Source organism: Pelophylax lessonae (genome assembly GCF_965119305.1).
Source record: "Pelophylax lessonae genome assembly, contig: HAP1_SCAFFOLD_284, whole genome shotgun sequence".
Classification (NCBI taxonomy): Eukaryota; Metazoa; Chordata; class Amphibia; order Anura; family Ranidae; genus Pelophylax; species Pelophylax lessonae.
Window position 1 is genome coordinate 29,766 of NW_028120058.1, and position 19,370 is coordinate 49,135.

Below are 19,370 nucleotides of genomic sequence, written 5' to 3' on the forward strand. Positions count from 1 at the left end.
TGTCCTGTCGTCTGTACACTTGCTGTGTTATCTTAAAGAGCCATGTTAGTTCTTATCTTGTAAACAAAGCGTTCTGTATAGGTCACAGAAAAAAAGGAAGGTTATTTTGTCAGCAATAACATAGCGGGCTCTTTAATTCGGTGAACATAGACATTTATTTTGAAAAAATAGGGGATGTGATAATAACATCCGTGCAAAAAAGATGTCAGTGGGTACAATCAGTGTTGGGACTAGAAACAAGACATACATAACATGTGACAAACAGTGACAAAAATCGGCCGGCAAAATAATGTTGCATCAAGAATCTAAATAATCATATAATCAATCAAATGTTAGTTGCAATAATGGTGATTCTTGAAGAGGCTCCTTGGAGGGGTGTGGATCGCCAATGGGGCTGATGGCCGTACTGCACAATTGTATGGAGTGTTGGATCCAGTGAGGTCACTCTTTTTTGTGTGCTATTAGTCTTAGCTATGACTTTATGGGGAGAGGGCTGGGGGTATCTCAGTCAGAGAGGTAGCTTTGGGGGAGACAGTATATGTTTAATGTTGCTGCCATGTGGTAAAGCATCAATCGTTGGCATTTAGGGTTCTTCGACGGGGACTAGGCAGAGATCTGACAATTGTCTTGATCACTGACGGTAAAATTACCGTTTCTTCACCCCTATCTTGTGACAGAGTGTCGCTCTACGTTTTAACCTTGTAGCTAGTATTGTTGTGGGGGGTATAAGGTGATAAAGGGGACTTGTGCAGAGCAAAACCGATCGGGTATGTGCCTCCGATTCCCGCTGACCGCATGTAATGAATGGCGGTTCAGTGCGGTAAGTGGTATCTCACTTACTCTGACGGCCCTTCGGCCGTTTCTTCACCCCTGCTTAAGGAGCACACAGTACCTCATAGATGATCCGTAGAGCAATTACTTGTGTCCTGCCGCTGCCGGTCTCCGTGCGTGCTGCCCTCGGCTTCTGCTCTCCCGAGCGATCCGTCGCCTGTTAGGAGTGGTGAGGGGATGTGCCGCCGGGCTGTGACGTCGACGCATTTCGCTTCCTGTTGCGTAGCTTCGTCTGGACGTGGTTGAGTCGGTCAGCTGATCCCTTATATGTAGATCTTCTCAGCTGTACTGACTTGGGATTGATTGTGACAAGGGAGTTTCTGTGTGTGCATTCTTCACACAGGTGGGGGTTGCTGCAAGGGCATTGTTGGAGAAAAGGATTTGGAATAAGTTCACGGGATTTTGATTGCCCGATTTTGATTGGACATGTATTGGGTCTAGAAAACATCAATATTATTTTCAAGATGTATAAATCTGAAAATTCGTGGGTTGGAGTGTGGGTTCATTACAGTCATAAAGCCTTCTATATCTATTAAGTATATACATAAATACAAGGTTACCCTTTGGTATAAGGCAATAGATGTATCAGATATACGTTTACTTTTTCTGAAAAATGGGTATTTATCTTATTTAATTTAATAAAGATGGAGTCCCATTTAGAGATCTTGTCCAAAATTTGTGTTTATACAAATTTTGGACAAGATCTCTAAATGGGACTCCATCTTTATTAAATTAAATAAGATAAATACCCATTTTTCAGAAAAAGTAAACGTATATCTGATACATCTATTGCCTTATACCAAAGGGTAACCTTGTATTTATGTATATACTTAATAGATATAGAAGGCTTTATGACTGTAATGAACCCACACTCCAACCCACGAATTTTCAGATTTATACATCTTGAAAATAATATCGATGTTTTCTAGACCCAATACATGTCCAATCAAAATCCCGTGAACTTATTCCAAATCCTTTCCTCCAACAATGCCCTTGCAGCAACCCCCACCTGTGTGAAGAATTCACACACAGAAACTCCCTTGTCACAATCAATCCCAAGTCAGTACAGCTGAGAAGATCTACATATAAGGGATCAGCTGACTGACTCAACCACGTCCAGATGAAGCTACGCAACAGGAAGCGAAATGCGTCAACGTCACAGCTCGGCGGCACATCCCCTCACCACTCCTAACAGGCGACGGATCCCTCAGGAAAGCAGAAGCAGAAGGCAGCACGCACGGAGACCGGCAGCGGCAGGACACGAGTAATCGCTCTACGGATCATCTATGAGGTACTGTGTGCTCCTTAAACAGGGGTGAAGAAACGGCCGAAGGGCCGTCAGAGCAAGTGAGATACCACTTACCGCACTGAACCGCCATTCATTACATGCGGTCAGCGGGAATCGGAGGCACATACCCGATCGGTTTTGCTCTGCACAAGTCCCCTTTATCACCTTATACCCCCCCACAACAATACTAGCTACAAGGCTAAAACGTAGAGCGACACTCTGTCACAAAATAGGGGTGAAGAAACGGTAATTTTACCGTCAGTGATCAAGACAATTGTCAGATCTCTGCCTAGTCCCCGTCAAAGAACCCTATATGCCAACGATTGATGCTTTACCACATGGCAGCAACATTAAACACATACTGTCTCCCCCAAAGCTACCTCTCTGACTGAGATACCCCCAGCCCTCTCCCCATAAAGTCATAGCTAAGACTAATAGCACACAAAAAAGAGTGACCTCACTGGATCCAACACTCCATACAATTGTGCAGTACGGCCATCAGCCCCATTGGCGACCCACAGCCCCCCAAGGAGCCTCTTCAAGAATCACCATTATTGCAACTAACATTTGATTGATTATATGATAATTTAGATTATTGATGCAACATTATTTTGCCGGCCGATTTTTGTCACTGTTTGTCACATGTTATGTATGTCTTGTTTCTTGTCCCAACACTGATTGTACCCACCGACATCTTTTTTGCACGGATGTTATCACATCCCCTATTTTTTCAAAATAAATGTCTATGTTCACCGAATTAAAGAGCCCGCTATGTTATTGCTGACAAAATAACCTTCCTTTTTTTCTGTGACCTATACAGAACGCTTTTATATGCTGTTTTGGGTTAAGCCAGCCAAACACACACACAGACAACACGGGCACGTACATAGACCACGCTAACAATACTCAAAACAAACTACCTTGTATAGTTCTTATCTTGGACTACAGAATCATTTAACTGTTGTGTTGAGATCTGGGAGCGGGAGTGATTTGAGCAGTTTAGCAAAGGCACTCGGTAGGGCTGACCTCACTTACATCACAAAAAAGCCGTGTGTTGTCAGTCCACAAAAGGACTTTAGAGAGGAGCGCATTTCTGGCAAATCTACAGGTACTTTACTGTACTTGCAGAGTCTTTAAAGGGTAAGTTCACTTTTGTTTTTTTTGTTTTTTCAAAAAATTAAAAGGTGAACTAACTAAATATGCAGGCCAATACCCCATACACCATTGCACATAGCTGGCAAGATGCCCTGTAACGTCAGTTTAGTAGTCTGTACACTTCAATACACAATCTCCGAGTGAGTTCCCATCATAATCCTCATAATGGCAAACACTCTTTGGTCTTTACATTCATGTGACCATCCTGACCAAGGAGAAGCACATCTGAGGTTTCTTCTTCTGGTATGATGTCCCAGAAGAAAGAAACATTTCTAATTGGTCAACATAGCTATGTGGTTGTGCTGAATAATGAGTGTTTGCCATTGCAAGCATTCTCATGGGCACTCACTCCAGGCCTGTGTATTGCAGTATACACACATGCTACACTGGCAGCATGGCACATCAGCCACTAGGTGCAGCGGTGTCTAGATAGGTAGCTAAGATATTATTTTTTATATTTTTGAATGGAGCCCTGCTTGTACTGTCTGCTCATTACTGGACAGGTATAATGAACATCCTGTCAAGAGCTGAATTATGGCTGAATGAATAATTTGTAAACTTGGGATGGTAATTTATGGTTAATAAATGAAGAAATGGTTGACAGTAGACTAAATTCCATAGTAAACACTCGGGGCATACCTGACTCCTGTAACAATATTATTTGCTATCACATTATTTTTTACATCTTCACATTAATACGGTCAGAATGGAAGTGTGAAAATGGCAAACTAGTGGTTCAAAAAAAAAAAAAAAATCATTGTATTTTACATGCTTTTATTATAATATTTTAGGATGTGTACTGTATTACAAGCTTATTTAGTTCTGCATGTGCCGATAAAATGCCTTAATGAAAACTTTTTTTTTTGTTTTTTTTTGTAACAGGCTAGTTTTCCCAATAAAATCCAGCCTAAAGTACCTATATCCACCTCCTACAAGCACAGTTTTGGCAAACATTGCAAATGCCCTAGCAAGTGTCCCAAAGTTCTATGTTCAGGTAAAACCTGTTTTAATCCAGTATTTAAATTTAAAAAGTAATTTAAGTTTATAGTTAATGTGACACTACCACTATAAATACAGACAAGGACACAAGAACAAGAGGGTAGGGGCTATGTGTTTTCATTGAACATATTGAATGTAAAGGCAGAGATTATGCATTAGGCAAAAGCCATTCAAACTTTCTTGTCAGGGGTTACGTTGGCTCTGGTGTGGGGGAAAAAAATGCATGCTGCTGGGTTTTCTTTTCTTAAAGGCTAAGATAACTTTATTAAAAAAAAAAAAATATATATATATATATATATATATAATATATATGTGTGTGTGTAAGTGTAGGAATTACAACAGTTTGTATATGTGCCTCCCACTTTTTAAAGGACCAAAAGTAATGGTACAGATTAACAATCATACATCAAACTTTCACTTTTTAATACTTGGTCGCAAATCCTTTGCAGTCAATTACAGCCTGAAGTCTGGAACGCATAGACATCACCAGACACTGGTTTTCATCCCTGGTGATGCTCTGCCAGGCCTCTACTGCAACTGTCTTCAGTTCCTGCTTGTTCTTGGGGCATTTTCCTTTCAGTTTTGTCTTCAGCAAGTGAAATGCATGCTCAATTGGATTCAGATCAGGTGACTGACTTGGCCATTGCATAACATGCCACTTCTTTCCCTTAAAAGACACTTTGGTTGCTTTCGTATTATGCTTTGGGTCATTGTCCATCTGCACTGTGAAGTGCCGTCCAATGAGTTCTGAAGCATTTGACTGAATATGAGCAGATGATATTGCCCGAAACACTTCAGAATTCATCCTGCTGCTTTTGTCAACAGTCACATCATCAATAAATACAAGAGAACCAGTTCCATTTGTAACCATACATGCCCACGGCATGACACTACCACCACCATGCTTCACTGATGAGGTGGTATGCTTTGGATAGCAGTTCCTTGCCTTCTCCATACTCTTCTCTTTCCATCATTCTGGTACAAGTTGATCTTGGTCTCATCTGTCCATAGGATGTTCCGGAACTGTGAAGGCTTTTTTAGATGTTTGGCAAACTCTAATCTAGCCTTCCTGTTTGAAGCTCACCAATGGTTTACATCTTGTGGTGAACCCTCTGTATTCACTCTGGTGAAGTCTTCTCTTGATTGTTGACTTTGACACACATACACCTACCTCCTGGAAAGTGTTCTTGATCTAGCCAACTGTTGTGAAGGGTGTTTTCTTCACCAGGGAAGAATTCTTCGGTCATCCACCACAGTTGTTTTCCGTGGCCTTCCGGGTCTTTTGGTGTTGCTGAGCTCACCGGTGCGTTCTTTCTTTTTAAGGATGTTCCAAATAGTTGATTTGGCCACACCTAATGTATTTAATATCTCTGATTGGTTTGTTTTGTTTTTTCAGCCTAATGATGGCTTGCTTCACTGATAGTGACAGCTCTTTTGATCTCCCATTCAGCGTTGACGGCAACAGATTTCAAATGCAAATAGCACACTTGAAATGCACTCTGGACCTTTTTATCTGCTCCTTGTAAATGGGATAATGAGGGAATAACACACACCTGGCCATGGTACAGCTGAGCAGCCAATTGTCCCATTACTTTTGGTCCCTTAAAAAGTAGGAGGCACATATACAAACTGTTGTAATTCCTACAAATTAAAGCTGAGAGTCTGCAGTTAAAGCACATCTTGTTTTGTTTTTATTTCAAATCCATTGTGGTGGTGTATAGAGCCAAAAAGATTAGAATGGTGTCGATGTCCCAATATTTATGGACCTGACTGTAGGTCTGGTTTACACTGATGCAGATCAGTGCATAGTCCATGCATTTTTGATGCAGAATAAAAGTGTTTAACATGGGTTCCAGTGGCCCTAGTTCACACCAGTGTAGTGCGTTCCAGTGTAATCAACAAAAGTAAAGCGTGGCATTTTCTCTTACGTCCTCCGACAGTCGCCGACCATTCACACAGTCTTCACTAATGGGGTATTGCTTCCTCTCCACAGGAGTTTCTAGGCATAAGACTTGTAAAAGAACAATGCATCTACATAGTCACACCTATGGGGGCTGTCCTTCTAGTCCAATACCCCACTGCAATAGCCATTCCAATTCAGTTTGTCTTCTGCCTAGCTTAGGAGTGGATAGGCTTCCCTGTGCTGAGGCTACAGTCTCAGCCTTCCTCTTCTTCTTTTATGATTTATTTTCAAAAGATGTAATTTTTCTTTACATTGTTAGCTGTTTATTTTACCAGCACTAGTTAGTGGATCTTCGGATGGAGACGGCGTTTGCGGAGCCGGGAATCGGACTGACCGTCCTGGTTCTCCAGGACAGAGGGTCAGATGGAATCCCAGCCCGCCATCGAGCGTTTCGCAGGCTATGTGTTGGCCCTGGCCTCACAAGCGACCCATCCCAGTCCATCAGGGATGCAGCCGTGTGAGGTGGCTACCTCACTGGACACAGCATAGATTCATCTGTGCACTAATGGTGTCCTGCGTTCTGGCTGGCGGCACTCCCCTGCCATCTGAGGGTGGGCGGTTTCCCGCTTGATATGAGGCACCCCACGCCATCAGGTACAGGTAAGTACATTCTGTGTGGGGCCTCTGTCTGGGGTCGGCAGTCCTGTGTGTCTGTGGTGTCCCCTATGTCTGTGCGTTTTTGGGCTTCCTGATCCGGTCACTGCGGGGGTTTTATTCTCTCACAGCAGTGCTGTGTGGGGTTTTGGGGGTCCCTCTCCTAAGGTCACTTTGGGTGCTTGGAGGTGCAGACACATGCAGCGGCCGCTGCGGGGTTAAAAACCGCCGGTCCGCCATTTTAAGTGTGGGCAGCATGTCTGGCTTCATTATGGGCGTTTATACAGCATGCTATGTAGTGATTTTGGCGCCTTGCGGAGCCATCTTGCGTGTGGCATTCGATCGTTCAGAGCACATGTCGGCGGCCATCTTGCCGAAGCCTCCCATTAGGTCTGGTCAGTTTTGTGCCTGCGGGGGGTCTGTGTGTCAGTCTCTATAGCGGTGTGCTGTGGGGGTCCGCGCCGCTCTTAAAGGGCCAGTTCAACAAACAAAACAAAAAAATAACTTTTTATTTCTGTTATGGAATCCCAGGACAGCAAATTCCCTCCAGCTTTGGTGGGGGATTCAGGGTCCTCTGAATCTTCTACCGTCACTAATTTTGGCTGCTGTTGTGGCAACTTTGGTGTCAAAAATGGATGTGCTGATATCTGAACGTGCTGCTAGGAAAAGGCCTAGAATTTCCTTTTCTTCTGATTCTGAGTGTGACATGGTTGCTGTAGGTAGCGTGGCCCTTTCGGGGTCTCGCTCTTCTCAGGACCCGCAAGAGTCTGAGTGGGAGGCGGAGGTTGCAGGGGTGGATGATTCCCCCCCCCCCCCCGGGTCACCCAAGGAACGCACAGCTATGAATGAGTTGATCCTAGCAGTAAAGGATACACTACATTTGGAGGATGAGCCCACTCCGGGCGTTGTGTCCTCTTTTGGTACACACAGGACCCGCAAGACGGCGCAGGTTTTTCCTTGCCCTGCAGAGTTTCACCATAAGGTGAATGAGCTATGGCGTAATTTAAAACACACCTTCGTGGTGCCTAAGAAGTTTCAACTTCTCTACCCTTTTGCGGCTACTACGGCTGCGCGCTGGTTTGTGCCTCCTCAAGTGGATCACACGGTGGCCAGGTTGAACAGTGCTACCCTTCTCCCTGCCGAGGACTCCCCGGTGTTTAGGGATCCTACTGATAGGAGGCTGGAATCTCTTGCCTGACATTCCTACATGGTGGCGGGTTCCATGCTCAAGCCTATCTTTGCCTCTGTGATGGTGGCTCAGGCTGTGGCGGATTGGACCAAGGTGCTCAAACGCACCCTCGTGGCCGACTCTGCCCCTCCCACTACAGTGGAGATGGTGGATCAGATTTATCGCGGGGTCATGTATTTGTGCGATGCGGCTCTAAATGAGGCCCCTTTGGCGATACGCCTGTCCAGTGTCGCTGTGATTAACCGTCGCTTAATCTGGTTAAAATGCTGGTCGGCTGACCAAAAATCCAGGAAGACGGTGGCTGACATCCCCTATGCGGGGTCTCGCCTTTTTGGGGAATCCTTGGATGAATTGGTTAAAGGAGTCACTGGGGGTAAGAGCACTCTGCTGCCCCAGAATCCTAAGGGCAAGTTTTTCCGCGGTAAGCGGGGCCCCTCCTTTAAACCTACTCAAGGGTCCTTTCGTGCCTTCAAGGCGCAGAACAAGGGTAAACCCTTCAAGGGCCAAGGTGGTCAGAAAAAGCCCTGGTTTGGCAAACAAAAATCCGGCCAGGCTGGGGCGGCGGCTCAGTCCGCCTCTGCTTGAAGGGGCGCCCTCACCCGTTACAGGGGTGGGGGGACGTTTGCGCAGTTTCCTCCAACCTTGGCTGCTCCGAATCACGGACAGGTGGGTTCAGGAAATCATTCGGTCAGGGTACAAGATCAAATTTCTTTCACGGCTGGCGAACAGATTCTTTCCCTCAAATCTTCATTTGACCCTAGGGCGGGTACAGGACCTACATCAGGCGGTGCAGGATCTTCTCGCTCAGGGGGTGATCGTCCCGGTGCCTCATCGGGACAGGTTTCGGTGTTTTTATTCAAATCTGTTCACTGTGCCCAGAAAGGAGGGCAAAGTGCGTCCGATTCTGGACTTAAAAGAGTTTAACCGCTTTGTGCGAGTTCGAAAGTTCCGCATGGAATCACTCCGCTCGGTGGTGGCCTCCCTAAATCCGAGGGAGTTCCTGGCCTCTATAGACCTGAACGATGCGTATCTACACATCCCCATTTTCGAGGGTCATCAGAGGTACCTCCGATTCGCTATCGCGAAGGAACATTACCAGTTTGTGGCGTTACCTTTCGGTCTCGCTTCGGCTCCAAGGGTCTTTACCAAAGTGTTGGCGCCTGTTCTGGGCCTGTTGCGGGCACAGGGCATTGTGGTCTTTGGATATCTGGACGATCTCCTGTTAAGATCGAGTGCCAGTCAGAGCCTGCTGTGCGATCTGTCTACTACAGTCCAGACGCTTCAGGAGTTCGGTTGGACAATCAACATTCAGAAGTCTCCTTCGGTTCGTCTCCCGTATCTGGGAATGGTTCTGGACTCTGCTCAAGCAAAGGTGTTCTTACCGGAGGACAAGCTCCGGACCCTACAGAACGAGGTCAGGTCCCTCAGGGACAACAAATCCTCGTCACTCAGGACCTGTATGCGGTCCCTGGGGTTGATGGTGTCGGCCTTCGAGTTTCACACGCGACCTCTTCAATCAGAGATCCTGGCCAGGTGGGACAGACTACCTCAGTCCTTGGACCTGAGAGCGTCTGAGTCGCCAAACCAGAATGGATCTCTTGTGGTGGCTTCAGTCCCCGGCGGTGTCGGACGGAAAATCCTTCCGGCCAATTTTGTGGACGGTAATGACCACGAATGCCAGCCTGTCAGGCTGGGGTGGCGTTCTGGGCAACCTGTCTGCCCAGGGCACCTGGTCAGAGGAGGAATCCTCCCTCCCAATCAACATTTTGGAATTGAGAGCGATCAGGCTGTGCCTGATCCACTGGTCGGATCATCTTCAGGGCCGTCCTGTACGGGTGCAGACGGACAATGCCACTGCGGTGGCTTACATCAATCACCAAGGGGGCACCAGGAGTGCCCGGGCGGCCCAGGAAGTGACCAGTATTCTGTCTTGGGCCGAGACTCATGTCCCGGCGTTATCGGCCGTTCACATTCCGGGTGTGGAGAATTGGCAGGCCGACTATCTGAGCCGCCAGACCCTGGACCAGCTTGAATGGTCCCTACACCCGGAGGTGTTTCAGATGCTGTGTGCGAAGTGGGGATCACCGGATGTGGATCTGTTCGCGTCTCGACTAAACCACAAGGTGGAAAGGTTCGTGGCAAGAACGCGCGATCCTCTGGCAGACGCCTTGGATGCGTAGTGGTGCCTTGGCGTCAGTATCGACTGATCTATGCCTTTCCTCCGATTCAATTGTTGTCCAGGTTCCTTCGCAGGTTGGCCTCGGAACAATCACTGGTGATTCTGGTGGCACCGGACTGGCCTCGCCGGTCCTGGTGCACGGACATCGTTCACCTGGTTGTAGAGCCTCCGTGGCGGCTGCCAATGCGAGATCTGCTGTCCCAGGGACCGATCTTCCATCCTGCTTTACAGTCGCTGGCTTTAACAGCCTGGCTGTTGATAGCCTGGTCCTGAGAGACAGGGATCTCTCCTCAGAGGTCATTCCTACTTTGATCAAGGCTAGAAAAGCCTCTTCTGGTAAAATTTATTACCGTACATGGAAAGCTTATTTTGCCTGGTGTGAGTCCAGGGGTTTCTCTCCTCATTCCTATTCGGTGGCGAGGGTGTTGGCTTTCCTTCAGACTGGTGTGGACCAGCGTCTTGCGTTGGCCAGGATTAAGGGCCAGGTCTCTGCACTGGCTATTCTTTTCCAGCGCCCTGTGGCGTCTTAATTCCTTGATTCGCACCTTTATTCAAGGTGTGCGTCACTTGGCTCCTCCTAGAAGGGAGCCTTTACCTCCATGGGACTTGAACTTGGTTCTGTCCGTGTTGCAGCATTCCCCTTTTGAAAACATCAGGGAAATGTGACCTAATCCGTCCTTTTTGCCAAAGGTGGTTTCGGAATTCCACCTGAATGAGGACAATGTTTTGCCTTCACTTTGTGCGAACCCTAAGCATCCAAAGGAGGTTGCCTTGCATTCCTTGGATGTTGTCCGGACGATCAGGGTTTACCTGTCGTCGACTGAATCCTTTCAAAAATTGGATTCTCTTTGTCTTTCCTGAGGGACCTCGGAAGGGTATGGCTGTGTCTGCAGCAACCATTGGCAAATGGATCAGACAGACCATTGTACAGGCTTATTCGTTGCAAGAACGGGTTCCTCCCTTCCCAGTCAAGGCGCACTCTACCAGATCGGTGAGTACGTCCTGGGCCCTCCGGCATCAGGCCTCGGTGGCCCAGGTGTGCAAGGCTGCGACTTGGTCGTCGGTGCACACCTTTTCCAAATTCTATAAAATTGATGTTCTGGCGTCAGCTGATGCCCTCCTTTGGCCGCAAAGTTCTCTGTGCGGCAGTGCCATAGGGAACCCTGGGTTGTACGGGTCCCTGGCTGTCGGGGTTGTTTTTTCCCCTTGGTTATTTGTTTTCCTGGGTTGTTGCTCATGTTGAGCCCTTTCTTGTTACCCAGAAGGTCACCTTTCTGTGCATGTAAGGTTCCTTTCTCTGTCGGTACTGCATTGCTTTTCTGGCGGTTGCGTTGCCCACCCCTCATGTCTACACTGCTTTGGGACATCCCCATAAGTGAAGACTGTGTGAATGGGCGGCGACTGTCGGAGGACGTAAGAGAAAACTGAATTTTTGTAAAATCTTACCGTAAAATTCCTTTCTCTGAGTCCTCCGACAGTCGCCGCCCCGCCCCTCTTTTGGGTTTTTTTATACACTATCACTGCTTGCGACCAAACTGAATTGGGATGGCTATTGCAGGGGGGTATTGGACTAGGACAGCCCCCATGGGTGTGACTATGTAGATGTATTGTTCTTTTACAAGTCTTATGCCTAGAAACTCCTGTGGAGACGAAGTCAATACCCCCATAAGTAAAGACTGTGTAAATGGGCGATGACTTCGGAGGACTCGGAGAAAGGAATTTTACGGTAAGATTTTACAAAAATTCTGTTTTTTGCATTAGTTGTTGGGAGCCGGCAACCAGTGACTCATCCCGGATGTCATGGAGAAGTCACTGGCTGTTAAGATGCTGGTTGGTGGCATCTCCTAACAACCAAAGCAAAAATGGACTGTTGGTCCGTTTTACATCCATTTTGGTCCGCTTATGTTTTTTAAACGGAACAAAAATAGAGACTTGGACTTTGAATGAACGCAGATGTAAACAGATGATTATCTGTTTGCCCATAGGAATGCATTGCTGTCGCTTTTTTCATCTGTCAACGGATAAATAAAGAATGGACATACAGAAATCCCATGTGAAAGAATCCTAAGGAATATGCTTCTGTTTTACTGTCAGTCAAAAACTGGCTTATTGGATAATGGGTTTTTGCTTTGTTTTGGCTGAATGAGTTCAATTTTTAAAATCAGTGATACAGTGGTTGGTATCCTTGCTATATCTAATGAGAGACATTTTATTTTAGGTGTTGCATTTAATGAACAAAATGAATCTTCCAGCTCCTTTTGGACATCTCACTGCACAGCCTCCTTTGGTGAGCAGATATTTGTATCATACATGTTTTACAGCACTTGAACTAAAATAAAAAAGATTATATATGATCAAAATTGGGGAAAAATGTATGTGCACTTGATTGTTTTTGAATTAATGCAATCTTAATTTCTTAACGTTTTGATGGAATTTTTGCTGTGGCTATACCATTCTAATAGAACCGTGTTTTCCAACCAACAAGACACTTGCTTTTCAATAACCAAGACACTTTAACAAAAAAAACTTTGGTGGAAAACACAATGATCAAAATTGGAGAACCATAATGACAGTAGCATGGAGAAAGAATACAACTAAGTTTACAACAATGAACAATTTGTAGGAAGTGTACGGGCTCTTGCTTTGAATGACTTCAGCACATCTGCGGCCACAGGACATTACTAGTCTATCACACTGCTTTGGTGTGATTTTTATTCCACTCTTCCAGTCCCTTCCACAGTTCGGTGACTGTAGTGGGTTTCTTGGCCATAACTTTGCCAAGGATTTTCCAGAGATTTTCTGTTGGGTTTAGATCAGGACTCTGGTCTGGCCATTTAATTATTTTCAATGTTTTCAGCTTTAAGGAACTGCTTTACCAGTTTTGCTGTGTGACAGGGTGTATTGTCATGTATAGAAATTGCTGCCGGATTGGGTGATGAACGCAGAGAAGAAGGTTCTGATTAACATTTACATTCACTCTGCCGTGTAGCTGTATAAGAGACCAAAATCCTGCTGCAGGAAACATCCACCATACCATGACGGGCTCCCTGTCCACCTTTCAAGGACTTCTTTACACACTTTGGGTTCAGTCTTTCCCCAGTTTGACAACGAACCTTGTTTCCCATCGGACCCAAATAAGTTTAAACTTGCTTTCATCACTAAAGTGAACTTTGGACCAGTTCTTCTCTGTCCATACAGCATGCTCCTCAGCAAAGTTTAGTCTAGCTTTTTTTATTCTTTCTGCTAATGAGGTTTGGTCACTGCAGAGTGGGATTTCAGTCCAAATGTAAACGTCGAGACACTGTATGACGAGACAGATCCTTACTCTGGTCAGTATGAACTGGCAAGCAGCTGCAGTGTTGAACCGATTGCCCATTGAGTTTCTCTGCATTTATCTTGTCCTCTCTTGCATTTGTCTTTTGTGGAGGACCAGCCTTCTTGGAAGACTTGAATGAGTTTGTGACGTAAAGATGTAATCTTCTAGAAATCACAGACTTGAAATGACAAACTTCTCTTGCTATGGTTGAAAGGATCATCCCTTTGGCCTTCATCTGGACAACCTGTTGCTGGAGGATTTCAGTCGCTTTAGAATGACTCACCATCTTGCAAAGTCAGTGACAACTGGAAAGTTAGGCTGCCAGTTAAATAGGGTTTGTCATAAAATTAAAGAAATTAGCCCAAGATTAACACCAATAACTGGGAGGTATCTGAAAGTGTTCTCTAATTTTCATCAGCGTTCTTTTTCAAATCTCATTGAAGTTTTTTATTCTGTGCTTCAAAATATATGTAACTCATGAAATATGCTTAACAAAACTGCTCTCTTACTCCTGTTTTACATCCTTTCAAATAGGACTAAGCAGTGACTTTGAAATTTAGGAACTTGTAGGTTGTTCTCGTGTGTATGTGTATGTATGTGTATGTATGTATGTATGTGTATGTATGTGTATATATATATATATATATATATATATATATATATACCGTGTGTGTATATATACAGGTCCTTCTCAAAAAATTAGCATATTGTGATAAAGTTCATTATTTTCTGTAATGTACTGATAAACATTAGACTTTCATATATTTTAGATTCATTACACACAACTGAAGTAGTGCAAGCCTTTTATTGTTTTAATATTGATGATTTTGGCATACAGCTCATGAAAACCCAAAATTCCTATCTCAAAAAATTACCATATCATGAAAAGGTTCTCTAAACGAACTATTAACCTAATCATCTGAATCAACTAATTAACTCTAAACACCTGCAAAAGATTCCTGAGGCTTTTAAAAACTCCCAGCCTGGTTCATTACTCAAAACCGCAATCATGGGTAAGACTGCCGACCTGACTGCTGTCCAGAAGGCCATCATTGACACCCTCAAGCAAGAGGGTAAGACACAGAAATTTCTGAACGAATAGGCTGTTCCCAGAGTGCTGTATCAAGGCTCCTCAGTGGGAAGTCTGTGGGAAGGAAAAAGTGTGTCAGAAAACGCTGCACAACGAGAAGAGGTGACCGGACCCTAAGGAAGATTGTGGAGCAGGACCGATTCCAGACCTTGTGGGACCTGCGGAAGCAGTGGACTGAGTCTGGAGTAGAAACATCTAGAGCCACCGTGTACAGGCATGTGCAGGAAATGGGCTACAGGTGCCGCATTCCCCAGGCCAAGCCACTTTTGAACCAGAAACAGCTGCAGAAGCGCCTGACCTGGGCTACAGAGAAGCAGCACTGGACTGTTGCTCAGTGGTCCAAAGTACTTTTTTCGGATGAAAGCTAATTTTGCATGTCATTCGGAAATCAAGGTGCCAGAGTCTGGAGGAAGACTGGGGAGAGGAAAATGCCTGAAGTCCAGTGTCAAGTACCCACAGTCAGTGATGGTCTGGGGTGCCATGTCAGCTGCTGGTGTTGGTCCACTGTGTTTTATCAAGGGCAGGGTCAATGCAGCCAGCTATCAGGAGATTTTGGAGCACTTCATGCTTCCATCTGCTGAAAAGCTTTATGGAGATGAAGATTTCATTTTTCAGCACGACCTGGCACCTGCTCACAGTGCTAAAACCACTGGTAAATGGTTTACTGACCATGGTATTACTGTGCTCAATTGGCCTGCCAAATCTCCTGACCTGAACCCCATAGAGAATCTGTGGGATGTTGTGAAGAGAAAGTTGAGAGACGCAAGACCCAACACTCTGGATGAGCTCAAGGCCGCTATCGAAGCATCCTGGGCCTCCATAACACCTCAGCAGTGCCACAGGCTGATTGCCTCCATGCCACGCCGCATTGAAGCAGTCATTTCTGCAAAAGGATTCCCGACCAAGTATTGAGTGCATAACTGAACATAATTTTTTTTGAAGGTTGACTTTTTTTGTATTAAAAACACTTTTCTTTTATTGGTCGGATGAAATATGCTAATTTTTTGAGATAGGAATTTTGGGTTTTCATGAGCTGTATGCCAAAATCATCAATATTAAAACAATAAAAGGCTTGCACTACTTCAGCTGTGTGTAATGAATCTAAAATATATGAAAGTCTAATGTTTATCAGTACATTACAGAAAATAATGAACTTTATCACAATATGCTAATTTTTTTAGAAGGATCTGTATGTATGTATGTATGTATATGTATATGTGTATGTATATATATATATATATATATATATAGTAGCAGAGCGTCCCAGAGAGAGCTGGGAAAAGTCCTGTTCGGGGTTTATACATCCCCAGGCACCTTTCATACACGTTTAGGGATCTCTGATCCATGATCCAGTTCAGATCTTGGTCCTCTCCCCCAGGCCAATTTAAACTCCCCTGAGACAGCCAGTGCTCTCTCAGCCTGGGAAATCAGACAACGTTTGTCTATGAGAGCAGAAGGTTGTTAAAACTGTCAGATTGTGTCTGTGGAAGCTGACAAGCTGTAGGCTTGCTCAGCCTGTAAGTGAGTGCCTGCATTGTGTACAATAAGTGCCGGGACACAGCTAGGTTTTTGTTTTGTTATTATTTCTCCTGCTTTTTTCTTTAAAGCACTGTACAGCACTTGGATATAGCACCAATAAACACTGCACTGTTTGTCACTACCGTACTGGATTTGGTATCTGTGCCTGAAAGACTGCTTTTTCCAGGGAGCTTTGCACCTGCTACCTGTTCCCCAGCTTACATATGGTGGAGGCCTGCGGGCAGTGGTAGTAAGTTACTACTTAAAGGGCCAGTACCTGGAGTGACTGAACATGGAGGAAATTCTCAAACAGTTGGTTTTATCCAACACTGCACAGCAGCAAGCAAAAGCAGCGCAGCAGCAAGCAAACTCTTTGCTTCAACAACAGATTGGTGCTGATTGGTGCTGTACAAGAGCAAGCCCAGTTAATGTTTGAAAAACTGGCAAGTGCTGCAGAAACAAACAGAAAGGCGCTGGTTGAGGTGGTGCAGACACTTGGGCAAGAGTCTGCTGCTAAAACCGAAGGGGTTAGAGACAGCTCCTCAGCCATCTATGTGGGTCGCTTCCTGTCCAAGATGACTGCTAACAATGACCCAGAGGCCTTTCTGGTTAAGTTTTGAGAGAACCGCTGAAAGAGAAGGCTGGCCCAAAACCCAGTGGGCAGGATTGATCTCTGCCTAAGTGGGGAATCGCAGAAGGCCTTTTACAATTTGGAGTCCATGGATGCAGGACAGTATGAGAAGGTCGAGCAGGAAATCCTGGCGCATCTCGGTGTCACCTTGGCCGTTCAAGCCCAGCGGGTCAACAGCTGGTCCTTCCGAGATGAGAGGCCCCCAAGATCACAGATGTTTGACCTAATCCACCTGGCATGAAAATGGCTACAGTCGGAGTCCTTGTCTGGTCCACAAATAGTGGAGCGTGTGGTCATGGATTAGTTTCTGAGGTCATTACCAAATGCTCTGCAGAAGTGGGTGAGTCGAGGAGACCCGAAGTCGGCAGACAACCTGGTGGAGCTCGTTGAGAGGTACTATGCTGCAGAGAGCCTGGTCACCACCCTTACAGCCGCACAGACTTTCCACCCAAAGCTACGACCTCCCCAGGCAGCCGATAAGACTGTTCCAGGGGAAGTGGGTGGTCAGCATGGCAAGGAGACAGGGGGGAGGATTTTGGTGCCAGAGCTGAAGCTTGGTGTCCCAAACAAGGGAAGCCACTGCCTGTCGGCAAACTAAACTGGGGCAACATCAGGTGTTTCCCTTGCCAGGAACTGAGACATGTTGCAGCAAACTGTCCATTGACAGATGAACCCATGCAGTGTAACATATCTTAGAAGGCAGTCTGTTTGCTGCTGTTTCATGCGCTACTGCGTCAAGTGTAGGAAAACGCATATGCCAAATGACTGTTAATAGCCTATTACGGCCTTGCTGGACTCGGGAAGTCTGGTGACTTTGGTTAAAGCGGAAATTGAAAGCAGAGTTGAAACTGTGAATTTAAATGCTAAAAAAGTTTCTGTGATCTGTGTACACGGTGATACTCCGGAGTATCCCTTAGCTACTGTTAGCTTTAAAACTGATTTAGGTCCTATCCGTTCGGACTTGTGCCCCACTTAGTGCATGAGGCCATCATTGGTAGAGACTTCCCTAAGTTTTGAGAACTGTGGGATCGTCCTGACTCGGTCACAGTAACTGACTCCGTGGCGAAGCCAGAACCCCTGGCAAGCACTGACAATGTGGTTTCAATGGATTCTTTTCAATGTTCCCCGGGTTTTCCTTTCTCAGTTATGGCAGGAGAACTGGAGGAGCCTGAGGAAGTCCCCACAGCCAGTGAAGGTGGACAACCTTCTGCTGACCCTGAGGCTACATTGGAGTTTGCTGATCTTAATGTGCACAAGGAAAACTTTGGTAGCGAGCAGAGAAAAGACCCTACTCTTGCCAGGGCCTGGGAGAATGTAGGACAGGCCCTGTTTTCCCTTTTTCAGCAACAATGAGGATTTATTGTATTGTGTATATAAACAGAACGATTAAATTGTTGAACAGTTGGTGGTCCCTAAGCCTTACAGACAAGTGGGGCTGGAATTGGCTCATGGACACTTACTAGGAGGTCATTTAGGGGTTGAAAAAAAACATTGAAAGGGTGTTATGCAGGTTTTACTGGCCTGGGATACAGAAAGATATTGTCAATTATTGTCAATCCTGTCCTGTTTGTCAGATGTCAGCCCCACAACCCCACTTCCGTAGTCCTTTTAGTGCCCTTACCCATTATTGAAGTGCCCTTTGAGAGGATTGCCATGGACCTCATAGGTCCACTTCCCAAGTCTGCCGGGGTCATCAATACATTCTTATAATCATGGGTTATGCTACTTGTTACCCCGAGGCAGTTCCCTTACGCACTGCATCCGCTAAGAACATTGCTAAAGACTTGTTCATGGTGGTCAGTCGCGTTGGGATCCCTAAGGAGGTTCTTACGGACCAGGGCACCCCATTTATGTCACAAATAACTAGAGAGTTGTGAAAGTTATTTAAGGTGACCTCGTTGCGAACCTCTGTATACCACCCTCAAACTGATGGCTTGGTAGAGCGCTTCAATAAAACAGAGTATGTTAAAAAAGGTTGTGGAGAAGAATAGAAAAAACTGGGACTTCTTGATTCCATACTTGATGATCGCCATCAGGGAAGTACCCCAATCCTCTATGGGATACTCTCCTTTTGAGTTGCTTTATGGGAGACACCCTCAGGGACTCTTAGACATAGCCAAGGAAACCTTGGAGGGGAGCAGACACCCCCCAAAATTGTCATTGAGCACATCTCTCAAATGCAGGACAGGATTTCAGCGATCATGCCTATGTTAAAGGAACACTTACTGCAGGCCCAAGCAGCCCAATAGAGAATATACAACAGGGGAGCCTGACTCTGTGTCTTCTCAACTGGTGACAGGGTCCTGGTGTTAGTTCCCACTGTTTAGAGTTCCTGGCTAAGTGGCAGGGTCCCTTCGAAGTAGTGGAAAGAGTTGGGGAGGTCAATTATAAAGTGCATCAACCAGGTAAAAGGAAGCCAGAGCAGATATACCATATAAATCTGTGAAAGCCCTGGAAGGATAGGCTAGCCTTGACTGTGAGGTCCGTCCCTGAAACACCTAGGGGTACTGAGTTCCCTCTGGTCCCTGAGGTCATGATTCCAGACCCCCCTGTCTTATTCTCAAAAACAAGAAGCTAGAGAGTTCCTGATAAGGAAAAGAGAAAAATGTTCAGAGTT

The 19,370-nt window shown here is 45.6% G+C and overlaps 1 protein-coding gene across 1 annotated transcript in view; it reads left to right on the forward strand.

Moving 5' to 3' along the window:
- The window catches only part of LOC309543665 (RNA-binding region-containing protein 3-like), a 120,102-nt gene that overhangs the window by 17,413 nt on the left and 83,319 nt on the right, over nt 1-19,370 (forward strand). Inside the window, exons 4-5 of the mRNA XM_082276118.1 lie at nt 4,157-4,268; nt 12,417-12,485. Of these exons, the coding sequence (XP_082132244.1) occupies nt 4,157-4,268; nt 12,417-12,485 (181 nt within the window). The remainder of the gene's footprint in view (nt 1-4,156; nt 4,269-12,416; nt 12,486-19,370) is intronic.